The sequence below is a fragment of the Lobosporangium transversale genome (genome assembly GCF_002105155.1).
Source record: "Lobosporangium transversale strain NRRL 3116 chromosome Unknown BCR41scaffold_21, whole genome shotgun sequence".
NCBI lineage: Eukaryota > Fungi > Mortierellomycota > Mortierellomycetes > Mortierellales > Mortierellaceae > Lobosporangium > Lobosporangium transversale.
In genome coordinates, this window is record NW_019028999.1 from 94,231 (window position 1) to 120,144 (window position 25,914).

The 25,914-nt window shown below is 41.5% G+C and overlaps 8 protein-coding genes across 8 annotated transcripts; 3 read left to right on the forward strand and 5 right to left on the reverse strand.

The window, feature by feature from the left end:
- Positions 1–172: 172 nt before the first annotated feature.
- Positions 173–1,093, reverse strand: BCR41DRAFT_296917 (small GTPase superfamily; the record flags this gene model as incomplete). The annotated part of the gene is made up of 4 exons (XM_022020445.1): positions 173–331; positions 472–590; positions 732–804; positions 908–1,093. Coding segments are annotated over 4 exons (537 nt in total), but the record flags the coding sequence as incomplete, so codon positions are not given.
- A 341-nt stretch (positions 1,094–1,434) lies between these two features.
- Positions 1,435–3,554, forward strand: BCR41DRAFT_323277 (hypothetical protein). Its single transcript, XM_022021508.1, has 8 exons — positions 1,435–1,675; positions 1,833–1,942; positions 2,023–2,072; positions 2,162–2,254; positions 2,343–2,417; positions 2,525–2,629; positions 2,727–2,816; positions 2,906–3,554. The coding sequence occupies exons 1-8, from the start codon at positions 1,476–1,478 to the stop codon at positions 3,437–3,439; spliced, it is 1,257 nt and encodes a 418-aa protein (XP_021880754.1). The 5' UTR covers positions 1,435–1,475; the 3' UTR covers positions 3,440–3,554.
- Positions 3,555–6,451: 2,897 nt separating this feature from the next.
- BCR41DRAFT_83355 (WD40-repeat-containing domain protein) lies at positions 6,452–9,832 on the forward strand. The gene is made up of 8 exons (XM_022031041.1): positions 6,452–6,618; positions 7,140–7,317; positions 7,423–7,587; positions 7,734–7,888; positions 7,983–8,056; positions 8,182–8,342; positions 8,450–8,659; positions 8,784–9,832. The coding sequence occupies exons 1-8, from the start codon at positions 6,608–6,610 to the stop codon at positions 9,690–9,692; spliced, it is 1,863 nt and encodes a 620-aa protein (XP_021880755.1). The 5' UTR covers positions 6,452–6,607; the 3' UTR covers positions 9,693–9,832.
- A 93-nt stretch (positions 9,833–9,925) lies between these two features.
- BCR41DRAFT_354610 (hypothetical protein) lies at positions 9,926–10,884 on the reverse strand. The gene has a single exon (XM_022024338.1). The coding sequence runs from the start codon at positions 10,466–10,468 to the stop codon at positions 9,944–9,946; it is 525 nt and encodes a 174-aa protein (XP_021880756.1). The 5' UTR covers positions 10,469–10,884; the 3' UTR covers positions 9,926–9,943.
- A 5,825-nt stretch (positions 10,885–16,709) lies between these two features.
- Positions 16,710–18,989, forward strand: BCR41DRAFT_354612 (hypothetical protein). Its single transcript, XM_022024339.1, has 4 exons — positions 16,710–17,060; positions 17,301–17,410; positions 17,729–17,868; positions 18,204–18,989. Exons 1-4 carry the CDS (start codon positions 16,995–16,997, stop codon positions 18,926–18,928), a joined length of 1,041 nt encoding a protein of 346 aa, XP_021880757.1. The 5' UTR covers positions 16,710–16,994; the 3' UTR covers positions 18,929–18,989.
- Positions 18,990–19,341: 352 nt separating this feature from the next.
- BCR41DRAFT_337137 (hypothetical protein) lies at positions 19,342–21,153 on the reverse strand. The gene is made up of 3 exons (XM_022022058.1): positions 21,042–21,153; positions 20,017–20,933; positions 19,342–19,814 (listed from the first exon to the last, which is right to left on the reverse strand). The coding sequence occupies exons 1-3, from the start codon at positions 21,120–21,122 to the stop codon at positions 19,373–19,375; spliced, it is 1,440 nt and encodes a 479-aa protein (XP_021880758.1). The 5' UTR covers positions 21,123–21,153; the 3' UTR covers positions 19,342–19,372.
- Positions 21,154–21,293: 140 nt separating this feature from the next.
- BCR41DRAFT_337140 (CTLH/CRA C-terminal to lish motif domain-domain-containing protein) lies at positions 21,294–23,633 on the reverse strand. Its single transcript, XM_022022059.1, has 9 exons — positions 23,305–23,633; positions 23,018–23,145; positions 22,787–22,918; positions 22,516–22,616; positions 22,245–22,408; positions 21,935–22,097; positions 21,745–21,841; positions 21,457–21,614; positions 21,294–21,370 (listed from the first exon to the last, which is right to left on the reverse strand). Exons 1-9 carry the CDS (start codon positions 23,423–23,425, stop codon positions 21,301–21,303), a joined length of 1,134 nt encoding a protein of 377 aa, XP_021880759.1. The 5' UTR covers positions 23,426–23,633; the 3' UTR covers positions 21,294–21,300.
- Positions 23,634–24,323: 690 nt separating this feature from the next.
- BCR41DRAFT_386859 (hypothetical protein) lies at positions 24,324–25,862 on the reverse strand (the record flags this gene model as incomplete). Its single annotated transcript, XM_022027842.1, has 1 exon — positions 24,324–25,862. Exon 1 carries the CDS (start codon positions 25,584–25,586, stop codon positions 24,324–24,326), a length of 1,263 nt encoding a protein of 420 aa, XP_021880760.1. The 5' UTR covers positions 25,587–25,862.
- Between the last annotated feature and the right edge of the window lie 52 nt (positions 25,863–25,914).

The following is a 25,914-nucleotide window of genomic DNA, read 5'->3' on the forward strand; positions in this document are numbered from 1 at the left end:
TGTTAACGTCCCCAAGTCAAAGAAAAGTTGTCCATCAAAAACGTCATCAGCCGCAGATCTGTTCCAGAGTTGCTATGAAAGTGTGCACAGACAAAGCCTCCTTTTAACAAAAACAAGTGGTCTGGTGTGAGGTAACTGTATCTTGCTGAAGACGAACGTTAGCAGGCGCCTGCTTCTGCCAAAGGCTTGGGGTATCGATGATCTGCTGTACAAGCTCATCAAATGCCTGCTGGACACCCAGCTTGGTCTTGGCACTACACTCTACAAATAATGTTTGAAGCTGGCGTGCCAATTCCTGGCCTTCCTGTCTACTAACTTCTCTGCTAGAATCCTGTTAATATCCATGGTAACCGCAAGGTAAGAGCAGTAAGTGAAAAAAGGAAAAAAAATCATTCAGTCTGACGGATCGCCCACGTCATTGGCCTCGTGAAATGAGAATAATAGACTGGTATTAACAAGTTGTTGCAGTACCTTGTCAACTTTGTTTCCGACAATCATACGAACAACTTCCTTACTGGAACAATATGTATCAAGCTCGTTGAACCAAGTCTGCAGGTCATTGAAAGAATCTCGGTTGCTGACATCATAGACTGTGTTTCCCGTTATACATGATAGAGACAAGCAAAAAAAAAAAAAAAAAAAAAAAAAAAAAGAAACAAAAAATTTAGGATACGTGGCAAGTTCATGTGTCAACTATATTAGAGTGTCTGTGCTCGAGTCACAACACTTACCTAGGATTACACCTTGTGCCCCACGATAATAAGAAGATGTGAGCGTCCTAAAGCGCTCTTGACCAGCGGTATCCTAGTATTATCATAAACATGCAGCCCGAAGCAGCATTAATATTCGGTTTCGAAAGTCATATGATACTGAGCCGGGCAGTAGAGAAGGTTGAATGAATACGCACCCAAATAGTAAGTTTATATTTCTTGCCTTCCACATCAATGACTTTGACTTTAAAGTCAACGCCAATGGTTGCAGAGATCTCGTCGGGAGCAAGGAATACGCCATCAACGAAGCGCATGAGCAAACTACTTTTTCCAGTACCACTGCTGCCGATGAGTAGAAGCTTGAGCGTGGCAACGGTCTCTGACGAGGACGAGTGGGAGTTGGACATTGTTAATTTTTCTAGTTTTCTGGTTAGTGGTTAGCGTAGGTAGAAGCGGGAATGCAGGAGGCGGCTGATGACTATATGGATTTGAAATATGGTAATTGTGAGAAATGACAAGAGCCGAACAATGAATTAAATGAGTGAATGGACTCGAATGAATGGTGCTGTTTTGTATTGAATGGAAGACAAAGTTGAAAGGATTAGCACACGCCAGCCAAACATGTCAATTACCCCAGCAACTCAAACTGGGCGAACTGGTCACGCTTTTAGTGACTGTGAGGAAGCCACGCCTTCAAGGAAACCTTTATCCATTGACGCGTCCACTCTTTCTCATTCTTTTAACTCTCTTAACATAAACTTTACCATGGCTCCCAACGATCCTTCCTTTGACGAGATCATCTCAAAGATCCAGTCATGCTCCGATACCACAGCTGTCACAAAGACACTCGCTCCCTTTCTCAATAACCTTAGTGAACAGGTCTTCGTTGCACGATCCCACGGTCAAACTGACCCCATTGACGCGCTCTCGCCCGCTCTTCATTCTTTCGCCTACCTCTACTTTCTGTATGTTATCGAGTTTTCGATAGCGGATATAGTCGCTTTTTTAAGACGATAATGCGCCAATTCTCATCGTTTATGGCTATTACTAAATGTAGCTGAAGGTTTTATTCTCTATTTTGTTAACATGTGGACTTCTATGAATTACATGTTCATCTCTTAGTGTATACCGATGCAAAGCTTCACATGGTTTCCATCCTTCATTACTGGAAAAAGTGTGGGCATTCGTCACATCATGTGATGGAGAGCAGGTCCGCTTGGCTTCCGACAAAGGTTCGCTCACATTTCACCCTTTTTTTAAAGGCGCTGCAATAATTGCCACCACTTAACATAATTTCTCAATAACTGCGTAGCATTGAGCTTCGCGGAAGCTCTGGTCAAAATGGCTACAGAGTCATCACAGGTAATATATCAACTATATCAATCCCTCTACATATATATCCAATAAAGGTTCTTGAACTAAAACAAGCCTCTTTTAAATGCTTCATATAGCCTATCATTGCCATCAGACCTCTCGCAGTTTTCATTAAGAGAATACAGGCAACCCCAGGCCAGCTCACTATGATACACCCCCTTCTCGCAAAGGTATGGATAAAGATTGATTTTTCCTCTTTTGCTGCATAACCATTGTCCAACCTGATTTGGTAGTTTAACTTGACTCCTCCTCCAATAGACATGCTTGCTGGCACAGTCATTCAAAGATATTATTCCTATCCTTGACAATGATATTTCAGATGTTAATCCTTCGGTATGTTTAGATAATGGCGCTCAATGACTTTTTTTATTTTTATGTTTATTTTTCGTACAGTAAACTTATTGTCTATATCATGTTTTTTGTATTTCAATGAACCCTAGCTCACACATATCGATTACAAAGACTTTCTACTTTACCATTATTATGGAGGAATGATTTATGCATACCTTAAAAAGTTCGAGCGCGCTGTGGAATTTTTCAAATTGGTAGGCAGGACATGTTATATCGATATTCAATATACATTTAACAAATACCTATCAAGATCACTTATTGACCATCGCAGTTTTGATGGGCTATGCTTAGGCTGTCTCTGCCCCTGCAGAAGTCGCTAGTGCTATTCAGATTGAAGCATACAAGAAATATGTGCTTACAAGTTTGCTACATTATGGCAGGGTAATATACCTGAGTTAGTACAACTGAACACTTGTGGGAAGGAAATACAGTTTTTAAAGAATATTTTGAACTATTTTACCAACAAACAGGTTTTAGCGCTACCTAAATATACGGCCAACGCCGTTCATAAGTGTATAAAACTTCATTGCATACAATACACAGAATTTGCCGCAGCTTATGAAAAACGACCGAATAGCGTCATCAAGTCAGAATTTGAAAGAATTAAGCCTGTGTTTCAGCGGGACAAGAACCTTGGATTAGTCAAGCAATGCATGGAAGCTCTTCATCGCCGAAATATCCAGGAACTCACGCGCACGTACTTGACTTTGTCTATTGAAGATATTACATCTACTATTGGCCTCGGATCAGAACCAGATGGAGCACGGCGTGTGGAAGGGATCATCAACCGCATGATCGAATCAGGTGCTATCTTTGCAACGATCAGTCACGAGCATACGGGAGGAATGGTATCTTTCCTTGATGACCCCAACCAACATAATAACACTATTACTATGGATATGATCAATGAGCGAATTCAAAAGGCAACCGCTATCACATCTAATCTTGCTGCTATGGATCAGACTATCTCTACCATGCCATCATATATCAGCAAGGTTTGTTGAATGCACTGGAAAGATGAGGGAAGTCCACTCATAAAAAAAGCCTAACCCAATGTGCTTGATGTATTAACACTTATAGGGCTCACATTTCGCTGACCGGGCTGGCTATTCCATGGATGATGGTGACTATGGTATGCACATGGGATATGACAACTATGTTGAAGAAGGTCCGTCTCGTATCCAATCGTCTTTATTTTTTTTTTTTTTTATTTATTTTTTTTTTTTTTTTGCCACTACCTGATTGCGGAATGGAAATTGACCTGCTTGCTTCGATACATTCATCAATAGAAAGCTACCTTTAGTGAACCAAAAAGGCGACGTGTAGGTGCAGAAGTCAAAGCAGCATATCCTAGCAGTTGCCAACAAAGGACAAAAGAGGAGGCGAAAGAAATAGAAGCAGGAGCGAAAGAGCTGTAGTTAGGTGTTGATATGAAGCAAAGACTTCACATCGCGGTTAGACCATCATAATGAGATGCCCAACTTGTAGAGTGCAGATGAATGATATGGATATTAACTATCTGGATGAAATCAACGCTAAAATACACCTTTTCACAATAAAATACTACGCTTCACATTTTTTCATCTTAAGAAATGGTGCCTTTTTTTAGTGAAAAGCATTCTTAAAGGCGCATATTACTCAGTTGGAGCTGGCCAATTTATTTATTTCATTTTTTCTCCGTAGCATTCTTGATACCCCTAATTGATCTGTTCAGTGGTTCCCCTTTTATGAGGTCCTCTCCTCTTTTCTTCCTATTTAGTTTCATTTCAAGTTGATAGGTACTCTCGACATGCATACTCTCTTTGCGATATCTTTTTTTAGGTGTCAATGAATGTGTGTTCGTAAAAAGTATCAATCAGTTCTTCTTTTGTCGACTGTTGAAGCCATTTGGGCCTATTTCGTGATGAAGAGAGCTAGTTTTTTTCCAATACCCTCCAGTTATATCCACAGTATGCAATGATGGGGCCTTGTACGGGCTCCATTTTTGATTACATAATATTTTTCTGTTGCTCTCGATGGCGTTCTAGATCTGACATGATTTATTAGTCCACATACTAGTGTTATTGTCACTACATTTCTATTATGGTAGAATGGTAGGCCACTAATTATTCGCGCTTTGGACGAACTTGGAGAACCTCCTTGTAGCTGTTTTTACTTTGGTAAAGTCAAGGATTCGCAGAATGCAAAACAGATCAATGAAGCACAAGACGCAGAGAAGGAGCACTCGATAACCCTGGATTTATGCTAATCCTAATCTTTCATCTTCGTCCTCTTCGTCGCCCTTGTCGATGATCTTAGGGCTTCCAGGTTGCAGAAAGCAATCGAGTTATTTTTTGTTGTTAATCACTGCTCTGAATATGTACAAAGGAGATTGTTAGGCGTTTTAATTCACACATCTAGAGATACGCAAGAACGCGATGTCAGATAGCCTGCACCCGATCAGCGAATAGTTCGATTAATTGTTTCTTAAGCCTCTCCTTCTCAATGCTTCCACCTTTATCTTCTGTAGAGACTCACAAGCACTTCATCCAAATAGGCATATTAGGCATCTTAATAAAATGATCTTGAATAGTCAGAGTAAGTTAGCATCATACCGAATCAAAATGTGGCGAAAGTAAACTGTTAGAAACCTTTTCGATCCTTAGCCTTAACCTTGGCCCAATCATGGGCGCGAGCCACATAGCAACTATCAATGTCGATGTTTTGGATATCCGGTAAATCAGTTGTGGTATACCCTACCGCAAGATTGCTGGCCCAGAATACTCAGTTTGTGTGGAAATCAAACCAAAGATCATAGCGCGTACCTCGTACAGAGATGCTACAAGGGGTAAGGGGAGACATACAATCTATCCGCATGATCCATGACCACATATAAAAGGAATTGAGCACGGACCAACTCTGTTGCCTGGAGAAGAGGAATAAACTTTAATAATTAAGTGCTGCCTTGGTAATTTGACTAATTATCTTTTTATTAATGTTTGTGGGGGATACTCGTATTGACGCCATCGACGTCTTCAAGAGATATGAGCTACAGGCTCAACCAGCTGTAAATTCGGATGTTGTGAGAGTATTAAGAAATCATCCTCCACAAACAAGCGTAATGATATTGGTATACTTTTGTCAGTTCACAGTATGGTACCTCTTGTTCCTGCAGAGATTGTTTCATTGGTTAAATGCTCTTGGCTTTGTTATAATATATACAGCCTAATTGATAGCATTGGCTTTACCCAAGAAGATTTTACCCATGGACTTTTCCATCGATGACGATGCTGCAAGGATCCCACGTTAATTAACATGCATTGCCACAGCAGACAAAATGGTGGTCACGCACTTCACTCTCCGAAAGTTTGTGGCCGACTGTGCTTCCATGTCACTTCATCCACTTTGAATGCTGATAGTTGCTCCGCCATTAACCATCAATACAACTACATACATTATTATTGCTATTGCTCTTGCAATCGCTCATTCAGACATTCCATCCTGTCATCTTAATGTCAAGCCCTATTCTCAAGACTGATCATCTATAACAGGACTTTCTCTCTTTTGTACCTTTAAGTCCCATTGGTATGGCTTGAATAAAAAGACATCAACGCACTGGGAGTGACCGTTGGGGATACATGCACATGTTCTCAAACTACAATAACAAGCGTGGAAGTAGTAACAACAATAGCAACAATAGCAACAATAGCATATTATTCACAGACAATGGATACTTAATGACCTGGTGTGTTGAGGAAACTCAATGCATTAACATGTCTGTCTTCTCCCTCTAGGTCTCTTAGTGGAATGTCTTTTTCAACGCTCCGACATAATTGTTTGTTCCCTCTCACCCATTTCTCATTGTGCCCTTTGTTTTTCTTTACATGCTGACTGACAATGCAAGCCAACGGCGTTGGTATTTTTGGATTCTTTTTGATTGTCCTGTCCAATAGGGTTTCTTTCCCCGACCTTTAATAAAAGTGCAAAATCTGCCATTGTGAAAAAAATGGCTACGCCTCTGTCTCCTGTTCTCGACTGTACTGAGTTTGTGGCTGCAGAAGGCCGGTATGAGTTACTCCAAGATATCTTTTTAGACCAAGTACTCCCACATCCAGTCATCCATACCTACGTTTCATCTGTCTCTGTCAAGTATAAAGACTATCCAAGCAGTAACAGTGCAGGAACAAAGGCGCATGCGAAACAGGCAAGTTCAGAGAACACGCTTACAGCTTCGAATATCGATCGTTTGGAGGAACGTCTCAAGGATTTCAAACTCAAGGATGAACGCGGCAATGTGATTGACGATGATGTTGCTGCTGGAGCCGTAGGACCGCGCTCAACAGGCAGCAGCAACGGAGGTGTTTCATCAAAGAATTTTCATGGCAATTTGGTTGACTTGCCACTTTACAATGAGGACCCCTCTAATGGATATAAGAGCCCTCGCAACGGAATAATGTCTCCTGGGCTCCCACAAGTTATAACGCCAGGACCACCTCCGCTCAAAGACTCTACTTCCTCGAACAATCGTCACTCAGACCCATACTCACAATATGGACCACCACCACCCATGCCTCAGCCACCTCAACTTCAACAGCAACATAGCTTTTCCAAGAGTCTAAGCAGAGCAAGCAGCTACTACTCGCAGGGACAGGAAGATAATAATGGGTTGAGTGTATCCTCAGCTGGTACAGGAGGCTCATCTGCAGGGTTCTCGTCATTTTTTAGTGGCAAGAGAAAGAAGCCCAAGAATAACATTACCAAAACAAACTCGACTTTTGTGACCAAGATCACAACACACGAGAACTTAGCCAAAATCCTTGCAAACCGCGCAGGTGAGGACGTCTATCTCTTCTGGAACACCGGAAAGACATTTACGTGGAGTGACCTAGGACAGAAGCCAAATGTGAGTAAAAGATCATCATCGCCATAGGCTGTCAGAGTATTATCAAAGAATATGGTACTGTTGGTTTACTAACTATCGACTACCCTACTGCCAATTATACAATAGGAGCCATTATCACATATCCTATTCAGTAAAGCGTTCCCTTCATCGCATGATGTCAACGTCCTCACTCGAAGTTGCGATCATTTGGATGTTATCATTGGGTTCTCGACAGGAGACATCATCTGGTTTGATCCGCTCTGTAATAAGTATTACAGACTTAATAAACAGGTAAGTAGAGTGGAACTAAGGCTCAGAGGATATATTATGATTCTTGATTTTTTTTTTTTTTTTTTTTTTTTTTTTTTTTCATTTTTCTTATTAAAAAAGATGTAGCTAACATTGCGAATATGGCATATCATTGACTCGTACAATAGGCTATCATCAAGGATAGTGCAGTGACAATGATTAAATGGATGCCAGGGTCTGAAAGTCAGTTCATGGCAGCATTCCATGATGGAAGTATTCTAATTATGGATAAAGAACGAGATGACAACGCCTTCTCGGTACCGGCGTCATCTAACGAAAATGTGTATGTCTTTTCTTTTTGTATACTTTTTCCTGCAATACAGGGCTGCTTTGCTTCTGCCGATTACTAAATCCTTCTGCTGATCATTTGGCTGTAGATTTCAAGTCACTAGACCGAAAGGCAAACACAATCCAATATCTCATTGGCAAGTCAGTAAAAAACCAATTACAGGTACGGCGAACTTGTTTATGGCTACATGATTTTGAGTTAAAAACTGTACTTAAGCTTATCGGTAACTAATACAAAAAGACTGATATTAATACTTAATGCTACTACTAATAATAATAATAAAATAGCATTCGCTTTCTCGCCAGATCTGCAGCATGTGGCGGTGGTATCGATGGACGGTTGCCTAAGAATAATCGACTTCCGAAATGAGAGACTTCTAGATACCTTTTCTGCTTACTTTGGAGCCTTAAATTGCGTTTGCTGGAGTCCTGACGGGAAATATATTTTAGTAGGACTAAGCACTATCTAATTGTTACTATCATATAGTTTATAAACTCGAATAGGATGCTGCTTTTAACCTTTAAATACCTTTTCTTTACGTGCATGCTTTTGTAGACTGGAGGTCAGGACGATCTTGTGACGATCTGGTCGTTCAAGGACCAAAGGATTGTGGCTCGTTGCCAAGGACACCAATCATATGTTACTGGCGTTGCATTTGATCCTTGGAGATGCGACGAACGAAATTATCGGTTTGGTAGTGTTGGGGAGGATGCAAAGCTTCTCCTTTGGGACTTTAGTGTCAGCGCCCTTCACAAACCCAAGGCTGTAAGTTCACATAATCTCTTTGTGCTCATTTTACTATTCCTTTAAAGTCAGCATATTTCCGAGCAAAATAATTGAACTAAAAAACTCTGTGGCCATGTGAACTCACCGTTATTTTACAATGTAGGCTATCGCCCATAGACGTGGAAGCAATGCCACTGTACTAAACATGGCAGGATCAGGAAGCGCAGGCTACAAACCAGGACATGCGAGTAAAGGAAGCATTAGCAGTCTTCGTGGTTCCGGTGGGCATAGCTTATTTTCTGGACACCATACCAGCAAACCATCGACTGCACAGCCGCTACAAACAACTCCAACACCAGCACCAGCGGCAGCAATATCATCCAGCAACCACCATCACTATCACCAACATCCACCTGCTATTGCAGAGGAACCTTCGCCAGAATTGGTTAGTAGCGATACAACTACTGTAGCATCATTAAGTCAACATAGCGGCATGAGCGAACCTCATCCTATGGCATCAGCAGGGGGAGGCAATTCATCGTCAATGTTCTCTATCTATTCTTCAACGCCAGCTTCGGACATTGGTCGCAGCCGTGCGTTTTCAGCCAGCACAGCCATGACCAGCAGTGCAGCGGGGATAAAAACCTTTTCGTCTTCACCTTCATCGTCGAATAACAGCGATATAAATAACGCAAGCTCATCGAATGCAGTCTACAAAAAATCTTCACATGCACGCACACTACCACATTTGCACCTTTCCAAGCAGCAGGCTCACTATCCTGACAATACTTATGGAGGAGAGCACATGAACAGCCAACAGCAAGGACAAGGATATAGTTCTTCATCCATTTTCCGAAGCAACAGTAATGTACAAAGCAACGGTAGCGTGCAGCTAGTGCGGCCCCCTGAGCCGAGATCACATGTAGCCATGCTGCAACCACTGATGGTCAAAAGCGTCCATCAAGAACCATTGGCAAGCATCACTTTTAGGGAGGATGCCATTATGACAAGCGACCGAAGGGGACATATTAAAGTCTGGAAGCGTCCACCTGTTTCACCTCAACACCGTTGAAGACAATTCTTACTCTTATAACAGATATAAAAAAAAATGCCAATGTATCTCCTCCTCAACTCTGATGACTATGCTCTTTCTTCAATTGGTATATTATTATTATTAAGGCCATTACTTACATACAAATGATTAAAGGGAAGTACAAATATCTAATCATATGATAGAAGGACATTCTAGACAATTAAGACTATATGTTTTTTATAAGCGAGCAAGCGAGTGAGTAGAAGAGAAAGGCTGACTACAGTACAAAATTATACAAAGATATGAGTATTGACATGACTATCTGGATGGACCATCATTTCTTGGCTTTTAAACTGGTTCATCTCAATTTTAATTTTCTGAGCCAAGGAAGGCGAAAGGCGATGGGCGGTCGTGTTTGGATCGCTAGTACGGTCGTATTGGTCGGAGGGCCAGGTGAAGTGGATTGAAGGCTGTGCTGTTGAAAAGCAGAGCTTACGCACGGGCTTTGGATTGAAAGAGGAGAGCTTGTTATTCTTGTTGGTATTAAGCGTGTGCTGGTTTAGATGACAGAATGAGCGTGGGCTCTGACGATGATGCTCCTGATGCCGATATTGATGTTGGCTGTCACATTGTTGTTTAGAAATATAGTGGGTAGAATGAGATGGATAATGCGTGTAAGACATGGCGCCTTGATGTGTGCAAGAACATGAAGTCGAGGCAAGAGCGTTCATAAACTGCTGTTGTTGCTGTTGTTGTCGCTGCTGGAGGAGCCTATGTTGATGTTGCTGTTGCTGTTGGAGCTGGAGATGATCCATGTATGGTTGCTGCTGTTGATGCTGAGCTCCATGATATTGCTGTTGCAGCTGATAGGGCTGGTGTCGATGGTTGGTAGATATATCAGGCGAACCATGCGAAGTTTGACTACTGCTGTAACTCACAGCAGTTCCAGCATTCCCTTGCACATATGGCGCTGTTGATGAGAGCCGGTACCGGCTTAAAGTCTGTATTCCGATTTTTGAAGAGGCAGAGTCTTGTCGAGATGAAGCTTCGTAGGGATGAAGGTAAGTATCATGATGCTGAGCTTTCTGTCGCCGTTCCTGTACTGAGGATACTGCGGCTGTGGAAATAGGCGCGACCTTTGGTTTAAGGGGCAGCGTTACAGGTTCATAACCTGCGGAATCTTGTTGAGGATAACCATGATGTTGATGGTGATAACGTTGATTAATGTATGCGCCGCTCTGATTCTGGTAGAGTGGAGCGAAGCGTTCTAGAGGCTGCTGCGCCTCCAACGCCAAAGGATCTGCATAATAAATACTCTCATGCTTAATTTCAGAGGAGTGTTTGATTGAATTCCGTTGCTTCCGATCTAGAGACGAGCATTGCCCTTGCTGTCTTGCTTGTCGTCCTGCAAAGCTGCGCTGATGTCTGTGCCCTTCAGGCCTTGTCGCCCTTTCACTGATGCTTGGTCCATGCCCTTCAGATGTGGGTTGACTAATTGGACTAGCATTTGGCGAGAGACTAATCGCTGGAATTCCTGAAGCACTTGGAAGTTCACAGACACCTAATACTGGTAGTGATGGCTGTTGGTATTGAGGCTGAAGCTGTTGCTGTTTTTTGAGTGAAGATGCGTGCTGACGATGCCGAACCAAAGCTGATCGAAACGATTTGTTCTCAGAGGCGACGGTCACCATTGGAGTATTCATAGTGCTCGGAATCTTGCCTTTTCCCTTTGTTTGCTTGCCAAACGCCCCATAAATCTTTGACATTTTGGTCGGCTCAGCTGTAGTCGTCGGCATCACAACCTTGGTATCTATTTTCGAGCTGCAATTTTTTGACTCTACAGATAATGGCTCGATATCGCTGCTTGTCACAGTACTATTTGTCTGAGCTGTATGATCTCTCTTCCAAGAAGATACTCTCTGCTCATTTAATTTAGATACAGGTATGTCTGACAAATCATTGAGTGAATGTCTTCGTCTATAACCTGTGATCTGGCGACCTACGGTAATCAAAGGGTTCTCAGAAGTGGCTGCATACGACGAACGTCGTTTTGGTGGCCGTTGTTTCTTCCTACTTTCAGAAGAGGTTTCGGTAGTGTCTGATCCTCTTGAACTAAAAAAAGACGTGATGGATGCGAGCGACAGCCGCTTCTTAATTCTTCTCGACGGTGATGGCTCAAGGCCCAAACACTCAGCAGATTCGGGCCGCGTGGAAGTGGTCGGCAAATCTGTGGCTCCAGTAACTGAAACTGTGCTTGGATGCAGTGTTTGTGTCGTTACATTAGAGCCAGGATACTGATCCTCGGCGTATCCAATAGCCAGATTAAGTACCAAATCTTCTAGATCAAACTGCAAGTGGGAGCGTGATAACCGTTGCGGCAGCTGCTGCTGTTCTCCATAAGGAGCTATGGTAGCAACAGCATGTGGCTTCAATTTAGGAGATCCTGATGGAGAAACATCAGGTGAAGTCAGAGGCGTATTTAGACCAAACTCTGCGTGGCCTACGGACATTGCTGTGCCACCAGAACTCAAAGAGGATACCGAGCCTCGATGTTGAACTAATTCTGAATCGAATGGCAAAAGGCCTCCATCCTGCCGAACTGATGACAAGGAGATGATATCCTCAAGACGAGATTGCTGCCGATTTGTCATATCACTTTTGGTATGGTTAGAGAGGCTAGGGGCTGATTTGGTCTCAGGGAATCCTTCCTTGGCGGATGGTATGGTCGCTGATTTGTTGAACACCCTTCGGATCTTTGACACAAAGAGCTTTTTGCGGCCTCTTCCTTCATTGTCCGGAGCACTCGAAGCCATAAATTGATTCGATACTCTGATACCGGGAATGGAAGGTAACGGTTGAATAGTGGGTGCTGATACCAGTAACGAAGCTGGTTGCCATTTCTCCCCAAATGAAAAGCTAGGTGGTAAGGGCGAAGAAGGAGAGGAAGAGGAAACTAGGCCTGAAGGTGTAGAAGAGAGAGGAAGGAATGATGAATGGGCTGTGGCTATTGTAGCCTCTGTAGGTATGCTCGTAAATGGCAAATAAGGTTCTAGAGTCGACTGTAGGGGATGAATTGGACGCTCATAAACATGGTATGTTGATGTTTGGGAAGAATGACTGTAGCGATCATGGGTTCCCAAATAGGTCGTGCCTTGCGAGTCAACTGCAGTTGGAGAATTGTCTTGAGTGATGGAGGCCCAGAGCATTGTAGCAAAAAAAAAAAGAAAAAGAAAAAAAGAACAAAAGAAAAGACAGTGAGTGTAAGTGCGTATAATTCTTCCTTCGATCATACCAGCCATGTCCCTGTTTGTTTGGAAAGCAACACTGAAAGTAATACTGAAAGCACTAATGAATGAGCCCTGTAGAAGAATTTTTTTTATCCCTGTGCCCTTGGAATGGAACAAAGTGTAATTTTTTTTTTTTTTATTTTTTATTTTTTAGTTTTTTGTGTGTGGAGGAACAAAAAGCGCACGAGCCATTTCACCGCACGGGCATAGTTGTGGACTCGTAGAGTCATTTTTGCTCTTTTTCTTCTAATATCCTTGATATCTATTGACGTTTTACCCTTCTTTTTATTAATGCTACTTCTTCCTGCCATTGTTTTCCTTTCCTTGCCTAGTGGCGACATTGATATGAGGACAAACTCTATGTTAGCTGAGCAGATTGAGGATATGGATGCGGATACGGGTGTTGATTACATAGGGATAAAGTTGGCAAAAAGGATTGAGAAGAACTGAGTTACAGGGGCAGTAGAATTCGAAGTCGAGGTGAATGAAGTAAGAGGAAGAGGAAAATGAAAAGCATGGCCAAATTTACCGAATAAGAGTGATGGAGAGGATAGGTATGGCAATGAGTCCAAGGGGGTGACATTCTAGGTCATTATAGTAAGGCCCTGCATCTTACCATCATAGTTCTGAGAGTGTATCTGGACTCGTTCGGAGGGGTTTCCATAATAAACTTGAGTATATCGTCCCTTCATATTGCTGCTGTCTTCCATGAAGGGGACCGATATTGGTGGCAGAGATTGATGCGAATGTAATTTATCCATAATAATATGCCACTATGATTTTGTGAACGTGCCCAATTGTATAAATAGGTGGCGCGCTGGAGACAGCGAAGGGATTGGTAGTGAGATGTAATAAAATGGTGAAGATTTATAAGAAAGGAGGTGGGGGGTGGGGCAGCACAATTGTAGTAATGATCTATAATCAACTCTTTAGGTCTTTCAGTGTTTAATTTTTGGAATTGCAAGGAAGTGGTCACTGTGCAGATTAATTGCTCAGAGGAACCTAGAAAGGAGGCAGAAAGGAGGGGCTAGTTGCGTGGTGGCTGGTCCGAAAGTTCTCTAAGCGATAGTACTGATGTCACTGTTATTCTTGCTGCTCTTGGTGTGAAGAAGTCCCCATAGACTAAATAGTAAGCATTTCAGCCAAAAAGTAGAAGTAAGGCGTGTGGAAGCAGGGAAATAAAGTAACAAGCGATGGTAAGGGAGATGGAGGAAGTATAGACGCGAGAGTAAAGTGAAGGATAGGGAAAGACAGGAAAAAAAAAAAAAAAAAAAAAAAAAAAAAGGCAGGGAATCAACCTGAAAAGTGAAGTTTGTCTATATTAAGGAATGAAATCTTGCGTTGAGTGGTTGCGAAATGTGATTACATGTATTTGATGCCGTTCTCAACCATACTACAAACAATAAAAGGAGGGAAAGAGGGAGGGAGGGACAGGGAAAATAGAAAGAAGGAAGGAAAGACAAATATTTTTACAGGGTGTAAATCGTGAACGCAGGGTAAACAAGTTAAAAACAGCAATAAGCAAGTCATTCGCTCCAACCTTTTTGGGGAATTGTGCTCTGGGACTCATCCCCCACCTGTATTTGCTCACATGTAGTCGTCGAAAGAAGACCAATAATAATAATAATAAATGGTAAAAGGGTATAAGGTGGCGTTTTGCTTGCTATCTCGCCCACGCATCCACAGAATTTTTAAGGGGGCGATAATATGAAAGAAAGAAAAAAAATTACAAGGACGGTCTCTGATCAGCCTCGTTCCCTATACTTTATCGCTTTGGTTACTTTCTCCTAATACTTATTCATTATCCTCTCAAGCGAAACTGGGGAAGAGGAATATCACGAGCATGATAATGAAAGAACACTCATCAATGGAATACACAGTCTAAAATTCCTTATAATTGGTTGTTCTAGTCTATGACGCGTCCCATGCACGCGAGCAGCAAAAGACCATGCAAGATGCTTATAATAAAATCAGGAGAAAGGAAGAAGACCACAGAATAGGTGAATTTTTAGATGTAGGGGAGAAGATTCAGCGCGATTTTCATGACCAAAATGCGGAAGAAAGAGGAGAGGATGAAAAACGGTAAGCGGGGCAATTATGAGCTTATGCACGTTAAGAGACAGATAAAAGGAATAAAAGAGACTCTGTGCAGGAAATAATTCCAATTAGACACCCAAGCAGCCGGGAGAAATAAAAATAAGGGAAGGAAACAGTGGGAAAGGGGACGACGAGACTGTGGGAGGAGGGAGAAGTTTAGAATCAATAGGAAAAAGGGGGTTGGACTTAAGGTTGGAATGGATTGCGTTTTTTTGGTAGGGTCTAATTCTGGAGGGCTTGTTTTTGCCAGGGATAAATGCAATTAACACGGAAAGGATAGATCGTCAATACTGTTCACATGGTCAAGATCGACAGCATTGTTTCCTTTGGGGGATAAAATGGTGCATCATGTACAGAAAAGTCAAAGGTGTGCTCGGATAGTAGTTTCACAATTTGAGAATTTGTTCTTGATAGACATGATCAAGCGGTCAAGGACGAAAAAGAATGCCGCAGCTGGCACACGAATAATGAGATGCACATCAGAGGGGGGCCAAACTCTCTTATCGTAGGGCTTGTGCGTGCAATTTGTAGGAGATGTAGAGATCCAATCTAATTGATCTTAGTTAAAATCATCTAAAGGTTTTTAGGATGATATGGCGCAGCCGAAAACGCGTTCTTCCTGCGTCGATGCTGGCCTGACCGCCTTAAAAGATCTCTCTCCCGGCGAGACTAATTTAAACAGGCAGAGTTGCTCTTAAAGTATTATCAAGATGTTTTATGACAGAGGGCATTGGTTGTCAACCATTAGTCTTGATATTTTTATAGATGTTGTTAACTTTTTTTCTTTCAGTATACTTATACATCGTGATATCCCAAGGATTGCGAGGCCGTTAAGAGTAATGTACAAGTTTTAATGCTGCTTTTTTTTTTTTTTTATCTGATACGTTACATAATTTAGAATGTCCAGAGACTTGAATATGAAAATAGCTTTTTACTGGTCACTGTTGTATCCCACAGCATTCCTTAAACTAATATACACGTAAAGTAGTTGTAGCAAGCGAATACAGTGGTATGTTGCTTCCTTTTATATTCGCTTGGACAGACTTGTAACCATCACATTCACCAGTGTGGCAAATGCTAGAAATGAATACTGAGCTAAATGATCAAGGAAGAAAAGACAGATAGAAATGAAGGAGCAATAAAGCCCAACGATTGCTTTTTTTTTTTATCCTTCCTTGTGCAACCCCTTGTACACCCTGACCATTTTTACCCCTTTGTTTCTGAACCCCCACCCCCTCCATCTTTCTGCGTCTTCCCACCGTCTTGTGTCTCCATCATGCAAATTCAAATGAACACAGAAAACGAAAATAACATTCGTTGTGGACACAATAGGGAATACATGAAGCCAGCCGTTCCCATTGTAAACATGTAAACAAAACAGTAATCGAAAAACAACTGCAACGACAACTGCAACAACATCACAAAGACAAAAAATGAACGGGTACGTGTATTGTTATGGAAGCAAGGGTCTTTATCAGTTGGTGCGGTGCCATGAAGAAGAGTGGATGTTTTAAAGCCGTGGCATGCAGGTGGTGCTGGCTGGCTTCATTTGTTTCTTTGTCTACTTTTCCTCCTCAATGACACATGGTCTGTCTTTCTTTTGATTTATCATTCCTTCACAATCTCTTTTTTTTTTTTTTTTTTTTTTTTTTTTTTCATCTATCCTTTCTTCATTTTGCATCTCTCTTTCGCCTTCTTTTTCCTTCTTGTCTATTTTCCCTCTTTCCTTCCTGTAGCCCGTCGATCCTCTCGGTCCCTGGTCCCGAACTCTAAACCCTAGTGCATATCCAACACATAATCACTCGTATACTTTACAACATTTGTTGTTCCAGGACACCCTCACTTTTAATACACAGACTTCATTTGTCCCAACCTCAAACCTGTCTTCGCCACAGAGACAATTTAATTCAATTCTCTTAGTATTTACCGGAATATAATCTCAGCCTCTGTAGCCACCATGACCAACAGTAACACCAGCCATCACACCCAGCAACTCACCGAGGACATGACGACACTTGCAGAAGTAAGCACTAACGAGATTGATGCAGTAGCTCAGATTTTTTTTTTTTTTTTTTTTTTTTTGGGTTTAATGAATTCCTTGTGGCGTGAGCGTGGGGGAGCATATGTGCCTGACCAATGTGGAATTCACAATTGTTGTCGCTATTGTTATAATTGTACTAATAATTGTCATTGTTACAATAAATGGTAATCACTCTATTAACGTTGTATACATGCCATGTCCCTTCCCATGCATGCATAACAGGAAGTAGCCATTTCAGAACAAGGAAAGCAACTTCGAGAAAACTTGGTAACTCGCGTGCAGGGTATCCTCAATACAGAATGGCCAAAGGAAACCAAGATTGAGATCTTTGGGTGAGTGATGAGGAACTTGAAAATATCTTGATCAAACTGAGGAGAAAGGAGGATACCACACGCGCTTTTTCACACCCTGTTTTTATTATTATTATTATTATTATTATTATTATTATTTCTCCAATCCCTTTTGGCTAGAATCAAACAACGCCTTATTCAGGAGAAAAGGGATCAATGGGGAACAAAAGAGTGTGTGAAAGTGAGGGGACCAGGAGGTATTTGGAGTAAAACAGGAGACTGACTATCTCTATCTTACTGTTAAAATATACATCCGGGTTGACAATGGACAATGGACAATGGACAATTGGATCATTGCAGCTCATTCGCATCAGGACTCGCAACCGATTCCAGTGATCTTGACTTGGTAATTCTTCCTGCTTTGCATGATCAAGGCCAGGATTTGACAACGCCTGGTCGGTTCCAGGATTTGTTTGTCTTGAAGACCCTATTCCAGCGCTGTAAGTTCACTTTCACGCCTCTCCTCCTTTCTTTCTAATCTCAAATCCCTCATTCCACACATATTTCTCATCCATATAAAAAACCTATAATATGAGTTGTTCCGACTTTTTAGCATGTGGATGCTGCCTATCATTGCATCGTGCCCCATCACCAGAAGTAGCTGGGTTTGGACAGGGCACAACCTCTTTTTTTTTTTTTTTTTTTTTTTTGAGCCCTGTGTGATGCTGTTGTGGCAAGGTGTGAAAAATAATGTGCACAAAAGAAAAAAAACGCTTACTCCACTCTTCACAACGCATTGGGAATAATTTGTGGCTACAATAATATTTATGCATAGACAGCATGAAGGACGTTGAAGTGATTCAAGGGGCACGGGTCCCTATCCTGAAGTTTACGGATCACAAGACGGCCATCAGGGTAGATGTTAATTATGGCCAATATACCGGTCTCTATAATACTCGATTGATTGAATCCTACGTCCGAATCGATGAACGCGTCAAGACATTCCTTTATGTCCTCAAGGCCTTCGTCAAGGCACGCGGAATCAATGAGCCAGCCTTGGGATCGCTTAGTAGTTATTGTTACATCCTTATGGCCATCTCTTACTTTCAGACCCTTCTCATCCCTGTTCTTCCCTCTTTGCAGGACCCACACTTGATCCCCCATACTGTGCCCAATCCAGGACCCTATGGATCAATACAGATGGTCAATGTAGCTTTCACAGACCCATCGAGAATTCGGCCATGTATTCCACGGAATAGCATGACGCTTGGAGAGTTGTTCTTGGGATTTCTGGAATATTATGGAAGTAAATTTGAGTATACAAAGTCATGTGTGAGCATCCGGTGTGGTGGGGTTGTCCCTCGAGAGGAAGTTCCCTCTAGCTGGGCACGACACGCATTTGTGGTGGAGGATCCATTTATCCTTGACTTTAATGCCGCAGGTGCCAGGCAAGATATGATGAACGTCATCCGACATGAATTCCAAGCTGCAGTACAGGCCTTAAAGGACGGTCGTGGGTTAGGTGCGATCCTCACTACACGGCAGCCGTACAAGTTTTAATAAGCAGTTCAAGGATGGAAAGCTTAGCCATATGACACGCAGCCATATGCACGCAGGCGTGTGAAATAAAAAAAAATAAAAAAAAAAAAATAAAAAGCATAGAGATTCTCCATAAGACTTCCATCCCATTGCGGATCTATACGATTCACCAGCTTACACCTGCATCATCCAAGCTGGATCCATCACCCTCCTAGCACTACCATTAATTCAAAGCATCCAGCAGAGAAGATGATCCCCCTTTTTTTGGAATAAAAATGTTAATATCAAGCTTAAAGGAAGACAAATGTAAATGTACAGATTTTATTGCATTCATAATTCAACGTCAAAAGCCAACTTTCCTTGATCCGTAAGCGCGCTTTGGATCTCTAACAAAACTAAACAAACCTTTTTTTTTTTTTTTTTTTTTTTATTGTCTACATTAATCTAACTCTCGCCCTATCCTCTTTAACTAAATGTGATCTTGTTGCCCTTGAACTCGGTGATGCCTTGGGATGCTCTTTGGGCATTAGCAAGTGCAAAACCAGGGCGTTGATGACCCTGCAGTTTCTTCGGCTTTGATCCATCACCAGGCTGACGTCTTTGACGCTTAGCTTTTTGCTCCGCATTGAATCTTCGCCTCTCTTCTTCTGCTGCTTCATCCGTTGCGTCTTTACCTGCACTGTTCTCTCCTCCATCAACATCATCTGCTGGAATCTCGCCACGAGCAATCGCTGCTGCCTTCTCCTCATCTCGCTTATGTTTCCTGTACTCTCGAGGGTTACCTCTCAAGGTGGCCTCCGCTGAAGCATATTCAATGTTTAATTTGCGGCCGTCTAAAAAGCGCTTCGCCGGGTCAGTCAATGCCGCTGAAGCTGATTCCGGAGCCATATAATCAATATAAGCAAATCTACAAAGATAAAGAGAAAATATCCAGGAATGCGCGGTTAAAAAAATAAAAATAAAAATAAAAATAAAAATAAAAATAAAAATAAAAATAAAAATAAAAATAAAAATAAAAATAAAAATAAAAATAAAAAAGTTAGAAATAGAAAATATTTATAAGGCTAAAATCTATTACATCCATGTCAGTGGTACTATGCAAGACTTACCCTTTGCATTTACCAGAGTCCTCAAAGGTAGCCAAGCGCACCTTACGAATCTCGCCACAATCTTCAAACAATTTCTGAAGACTCTCTTTTGTAGTTTGGAAAGAAAGATTGCCGATAAAGAGTGTGGGCGAGACTGCATGCTTCTGCTTCAAGGCCTTCCCTTGGAGCTCACCTTTGGAAACAGCCGGGCGTCCTTCAAAGGATTTACTAGACTTAATCAATACTTTTCGCCCCTCGAGCTCGGATTCTGACAACTTGATCGCGTTCTCCTGAGCCTCAGCAGTCTCAAAGTCCACGTAGGCAAAACCTTTGTTACCCTTCTTATTAAATCCAGATCCTGAAGGCATGTTGACACGAGTGATTTCAGCCCCGACATTACGGAAAAAGTGTCGTAATGCTTTCTCTGTGGTCAAGAAAGAAAGATTTCCGATCCAGATACCAAACTCTCCTTTACGACCAGGCCCTTCCTTCTTTTTGCTTTTATCCTTCTTGTCCTTCTTTTTCTTCTTCTTGTTATCCTCGCCATCATTATCAGCATTTTCGGGTGCTTCTGCTTCATCACCGTCTTCTTCTTCACTATTATTCGCTTGAGCTTTCTTATCTTTTTTCCGTACTTTTTTCCTCTTGGACTTTGGCGGTGGTTGAGTATCTGGATCATCTGAATCTTCTGAAGAGGATGAATCTGAGGCTGATTCTGATTCTGATTCCGATTGTGATGAAGAGTTTGTTACAGCCTTTGATTTGCTCTTTTTATTTTTGTTTTTGTCATCGTGGTCATCTTCCTTGTCACTATCATCATCCGAACTCGAATCCGAACTCCTCTTACGCTTTTTGTTTTCCTTTTTTGATGCACTGTCTTTTTTGGCTACCTTGGCTGCTTTTGCTTCAGCTTCCTTTGCCGATTTTTTAAGTTTTTTCTATTTTGAATTGAGGCAGAGAAACTTGAATAGGTAAAGTGGCCGAGGAGGTGGTTTTTTTTTTGTCTAAAGACGAGGAGACGAACTTGACAGGGGAAGCTAAAATACCTTCTCTTTCTTTTCGTCTTTTACTGCAGGCGCATTGCTATGCCATGTCAAGAAATCGTAAGGTTCATCAGTTGCATCCATAATGTCTTTAGTTTTCCTGTTTTGAAATGAGTATAGCTGCAAAAAAAAAAAAAAAAGAGCTCAAAAAAAAAAAAAAAAAAATCAACAAGGTTATGTGGCTTGGACATGTTGTGTGATCTGTTGCCACCAAAAAAAAACTACTTAGATCAAAATTTATTATACAAAATTACTATCAATTCTAAAAGAACACATTCTTGGCCTGAGAAATCATGGACTCTGTAGGACAATAAGGACATTTGAATCGTTGGCTACAAGGAAATAAGAGTGCCAATTAGATTACTTTTTTTTTTTTTTTTGCTATTCTAACACACAATACAAGTAGCTGCCCACTTACTTTGCATTTCCACGTCCGAGTTTCACCAAACTCTCCTTACAAATGACATGGCCACAGACCATCATCATGGGTGGATTCTCCTCTGTAGCTTGCTCCTTTGACACAGGGCAGGCAAAGATTGAATGAAATTTCGTATTGTCCGTCAAGTTGATCTCAACCTGCCAATAAAGAATCATTCCATGATACCATACGAGGAAAAAAAAAAAAAAAAAAAAAAAAAGATGTTTCAGTTAGTTGAAGACAGGATAGTACAAAGAATAAGACTATTGAACTCATTCTACGACATACTGGAAGCTCGCTCTGCTGGCTCCATTCAGTCTTCTTGGCCTTCATGATTGCCACCATCTTATTGATAGTTGGTAGGGCTTGAGTACCCACGGTTACACTATTATTTATATATAAACATAAATGAGTTAGAGAATCAAGGTATGATCGTAACAAAAGGGTAACGTAGCATACAAAATAGAAAGAAACTTACCTAACATAGAGTGGACTCTCGCAAGGCAGACCGATGAGGCTGCAAAAGTCTCGTGTGAACATATGTTGAATATCATCACTAAAGCTGGGTGTAATGAGGTCGGCATATGGTGATGTCTCAATGCGATCCATATAGGCAATACAACCCATAAGACGAAGAATCTCTATTTTTTTTTTTTTTTTTTTTTTTTTTTAAAAAAATAAAATAAAATAAGATAAAAAAAATAAAACTAAGTACTAGTACATGACATTCTTATTCAGGTTCTCTCTTTTCACGAGGAAAAAGTAGCTGTTGGTTCCTTGCTTCTTACCTTGCGTATGGCGTTCTCCAAAGTAGCCAAAGTTTTTGCGCGCATATACAATAGCCTCCTGTGTTTGTTTGTTCTGCAGCAGCTGCAGGTATCTTTGACGATGCAATTTAAACTCGAGCGTACTGGGTCGTTTCTCTAACTCGCTCCTGTGACGTGTAGCCCACCTTTAATTATCAATAGAGTGATATGCTCGGATTGTAAGCAAAATGGCTACAAGACAAACAGGTTAGACCATTTAACCGGTATTCAGAGACATTCCCATAAGACTTACAGCAGTGCAGGTTCCAAATTATTCTCCTTCAATGCCGCATGGATATCAAACATTTCAACAAATTGATGACGCATCGCATCCGGTATTGTTAAACCAGCTTCCTAAAGAAAAGGAAAATAATAATAATAATAATAATAATAATAATAATGATAGTAATAACTCATATATGCAATCAGTATCAAGGTCTTCACATACTAAATGGCGAAGCTTATTCTCCATAACCACAATGGACAAAAAAAAAAAAAAAAAAAAAAAAAGCTCTGGGACCTGCCTTCGCAAATGCATCTCCGACCTCAAAATTCCCTTGTCGAATAAAGTGCATGGCTATCGTATTTCTGAGGATTTTCTCTTTATTGTCAAACGCATGAGGATTTATGGTTCCCATCATGTCCGCCACGAATTTCTAAATACATCCAAATAAATAAACATATATAAGTTTTTTATAGTCACCGTGAGAGTGGAAAAGGGGATCGGAAGCACAAGTTCTTTTTATCTTATGCACCTTGTCAATTGCTTTTGAGTATTTAGTCAATGCGCTCTGAAGCTCCTTTTGTTCTTCAGAAATGCCATTGGAGACGGTCTTGATTGCCTTGCTGAGCGTTGCCAAGGAAGCATTCACCGATTCAGGGCCTACACCATTGTTAGAACCGAGATCGATAACAAAGGAATGTCAGCTCAGTCAGCTCATAAGAGAGGGGGTGTAATTAATGAGGTAAGGAGGATGCCATATATCACTCCTCAGGTTATAAAAAAGGACGTGAGATAGAAACATCTAACTCTCCTAGCTACCATTTTGGATTTTTTCCTTTGCCTCGTTAACGACTGCAATAAGGCGGTCCAGAGGGTCATTCGTCTCCAATGCCCGCTGCTTTTTTAAAATCTTGTCATAGTCCTTAATGAATGTCTCCATGGTGAAGTAGGACAAACAATGTGTGGTGGGTATTTTTGAAAGATTTGTTGGAAAAAACCAACAAGAATGCAATTACAAAAGGTGAAACCAAGAAAAGATAGTATTAATAAAGAAAAGAAAGAGAGAAACGGAGAGAGGACACAGAGGGAGTTCTTGGCTTGATGCTTGTTATTCCTTTAGATGCGAGAAGAATGAAAACAAGCAGAGGTGAATGAAGCAATGAGAATGCCATGCACGTACACAAGTTTAGGTTGGTAGAACGTTCAAAACCCGTGATCTCCCTTTTCTCCAACTATTTTATTTCCTCCTAGAACTTCGCCCACCCAAAACTTCTTACGATTGAAGATAGTCCGTCGCAAGTGTACTTGCTCAAACTTATTTCGCAGATTGTTCAAGGAAGCACGAAGCCCCCCTCGCCCTTCTGCTCATAGTCTTGAAACCAGCTTAGCTTTGAGGGTATCATGCAAGGATTGCGGCAATAGTGAACAGGGCCATGTATCTGGGTGTTTAGTAGGTAGCTGCTTGTTTTTCCATGTATTAACAGTGTCATGGAGTGTAACCAGGAATTAACTTGGCAGGCTACCGGCTCAGCTAATGAGAAATATGATTCATTTTTCCCTTGAGGTAGCTTCCATTCTCGAGTGCTTCATAACTTCTTGCTGTTGCCTTCAAAGTACATTCCTGGAGAGAAGTAGCACTGGTATATCAATCAGCCATAATTTAAACATTTATTTATCATCAGATATTCAGGGTAACGACGTGCTCGCGATCAGCATAGAGTATAATGCGTTGATTATGGCAATGGGCACTTTTTTTTTTTTTTTTTTTTTTTTGTTTTGTTTTTTTGTAAGAGCAGCTCGTCTTGTATTTGAAAGGAATCATTTTATTATTTACAATCCTAAAGGCCCCAAGTATAGGCTCCATTTGCAACCATAGTAATGCTTCCGCCAAAGTTTTCGTGCTCCATTTGTGCAACGCAGAGCCACCAGCTGGTGCGGTCTCTGTTAAACATGCCAGTGGCAGCGAGAGCGTCTTTGTCATTTAAGTCCCATACAGATACCATAGAGAACCCCCATTCCTGTGCCTCCTTCATGGCCTCTCTGAGAAGGCACTGCAGCTGATGTACTGTTTGGTATCTTAATCGGAGAATGCATATACGGCTGCTTGATGGAATATAGGTCCAGATGACAAATGCATCCAAACCCTTGTAGTGCTCGTCGATAGAGACCAAGCGCACCCCGATTCTTGTTATCGGCCGATTAATATGGTCTATATGGAGGTTCGAATAACGGGTCATCTCAAAATGTGTGCGGAATGCTTCTTCATGTGGAAGAATGGTAACAAAATGAAGGTTTTGGCCCCGAGGCGCCTCAAGAGTGCATTTGGCCATTTCAGATCGAAGAAGTTCCACATCTTCATTAACAATCTCTCTGAGGTCAGACTCAGTAACATTATTGATCCGGTATTTTGCACCAGCAGCGGAAGCATCAACCAAAGGAAGATCAGGAAAGACATGGCTCTTCAGTTGATCCAACACCAATTCACGCGATCGCATCATTTGCCAACCTAGATTTGCGTAGAATGTAGGTTCAATTGCTGAGAATAAGTACGAAAGATCGACGACAGGATCTGTCTGATGCTTGAGTTTATCCATAACCATCCTGAGCATTGCATTGGCAAATCCACGAGATCTATGCTCGATTGGCGTAAATACCAGAAGAACATACGCCACCGCGATTTCTTTTAATTCATGAGTGGACTCTGTCAAATGGCCGTTCTGCTGGCTAGCCAAAATATGCTGCGTATTGCTGTGTTTTAATTCCTGAGCATTGAGTTCCTTGTTTGTTGGCAGTTCACTTGTTGCTTTCGAGGTAATCTTAGAGATAAGTCCAGGTCTGAGGATGATGTGAGCAGCAGATAAAATGCTAGTGGGATCATTGCCTTTGCCCCTTGGGACAAGTACCCAAATACTATGCCCCATACCAGGTCCAAGGTCCACGTTAGTCCTAATCCTGGATTTTTCTAGCCATGCCTCATCAGATGCGTAAGGTGCGAAATGAACTTTATTGTTAATCCAAACTTGCTTGATCACATCGGGGTCTGAAGCAAGAACCAGTTCAAGTTCAGGGACTGTTGCCGTATTGGCTCTTGATGAAATCATACTGATGCTAAACCAACTAGATTAAATGAATGAAATGATTCCTAAAAGATTCATGATGTCGACCAGAAATGATCTAAATACGCGTGTATCACGCATAATACATAAACAGCACTCAACAGCATACTGTATGAATATGCAAAGTAAGCATTCCTAGCGGCATGCGTCTTGGTTTACTTGCATCTACGGCGTATTTGGTCATCGTCGATCGTTTTATCCTATCAAATCATGTATTTCTTTCCATCTTCCCCTTCGATATTTTTTTTGTTTACATTCTTCACACATTGCCGAAACTGTGTTCTGCGCGCCTTAAATCAATTAATTACCGAGA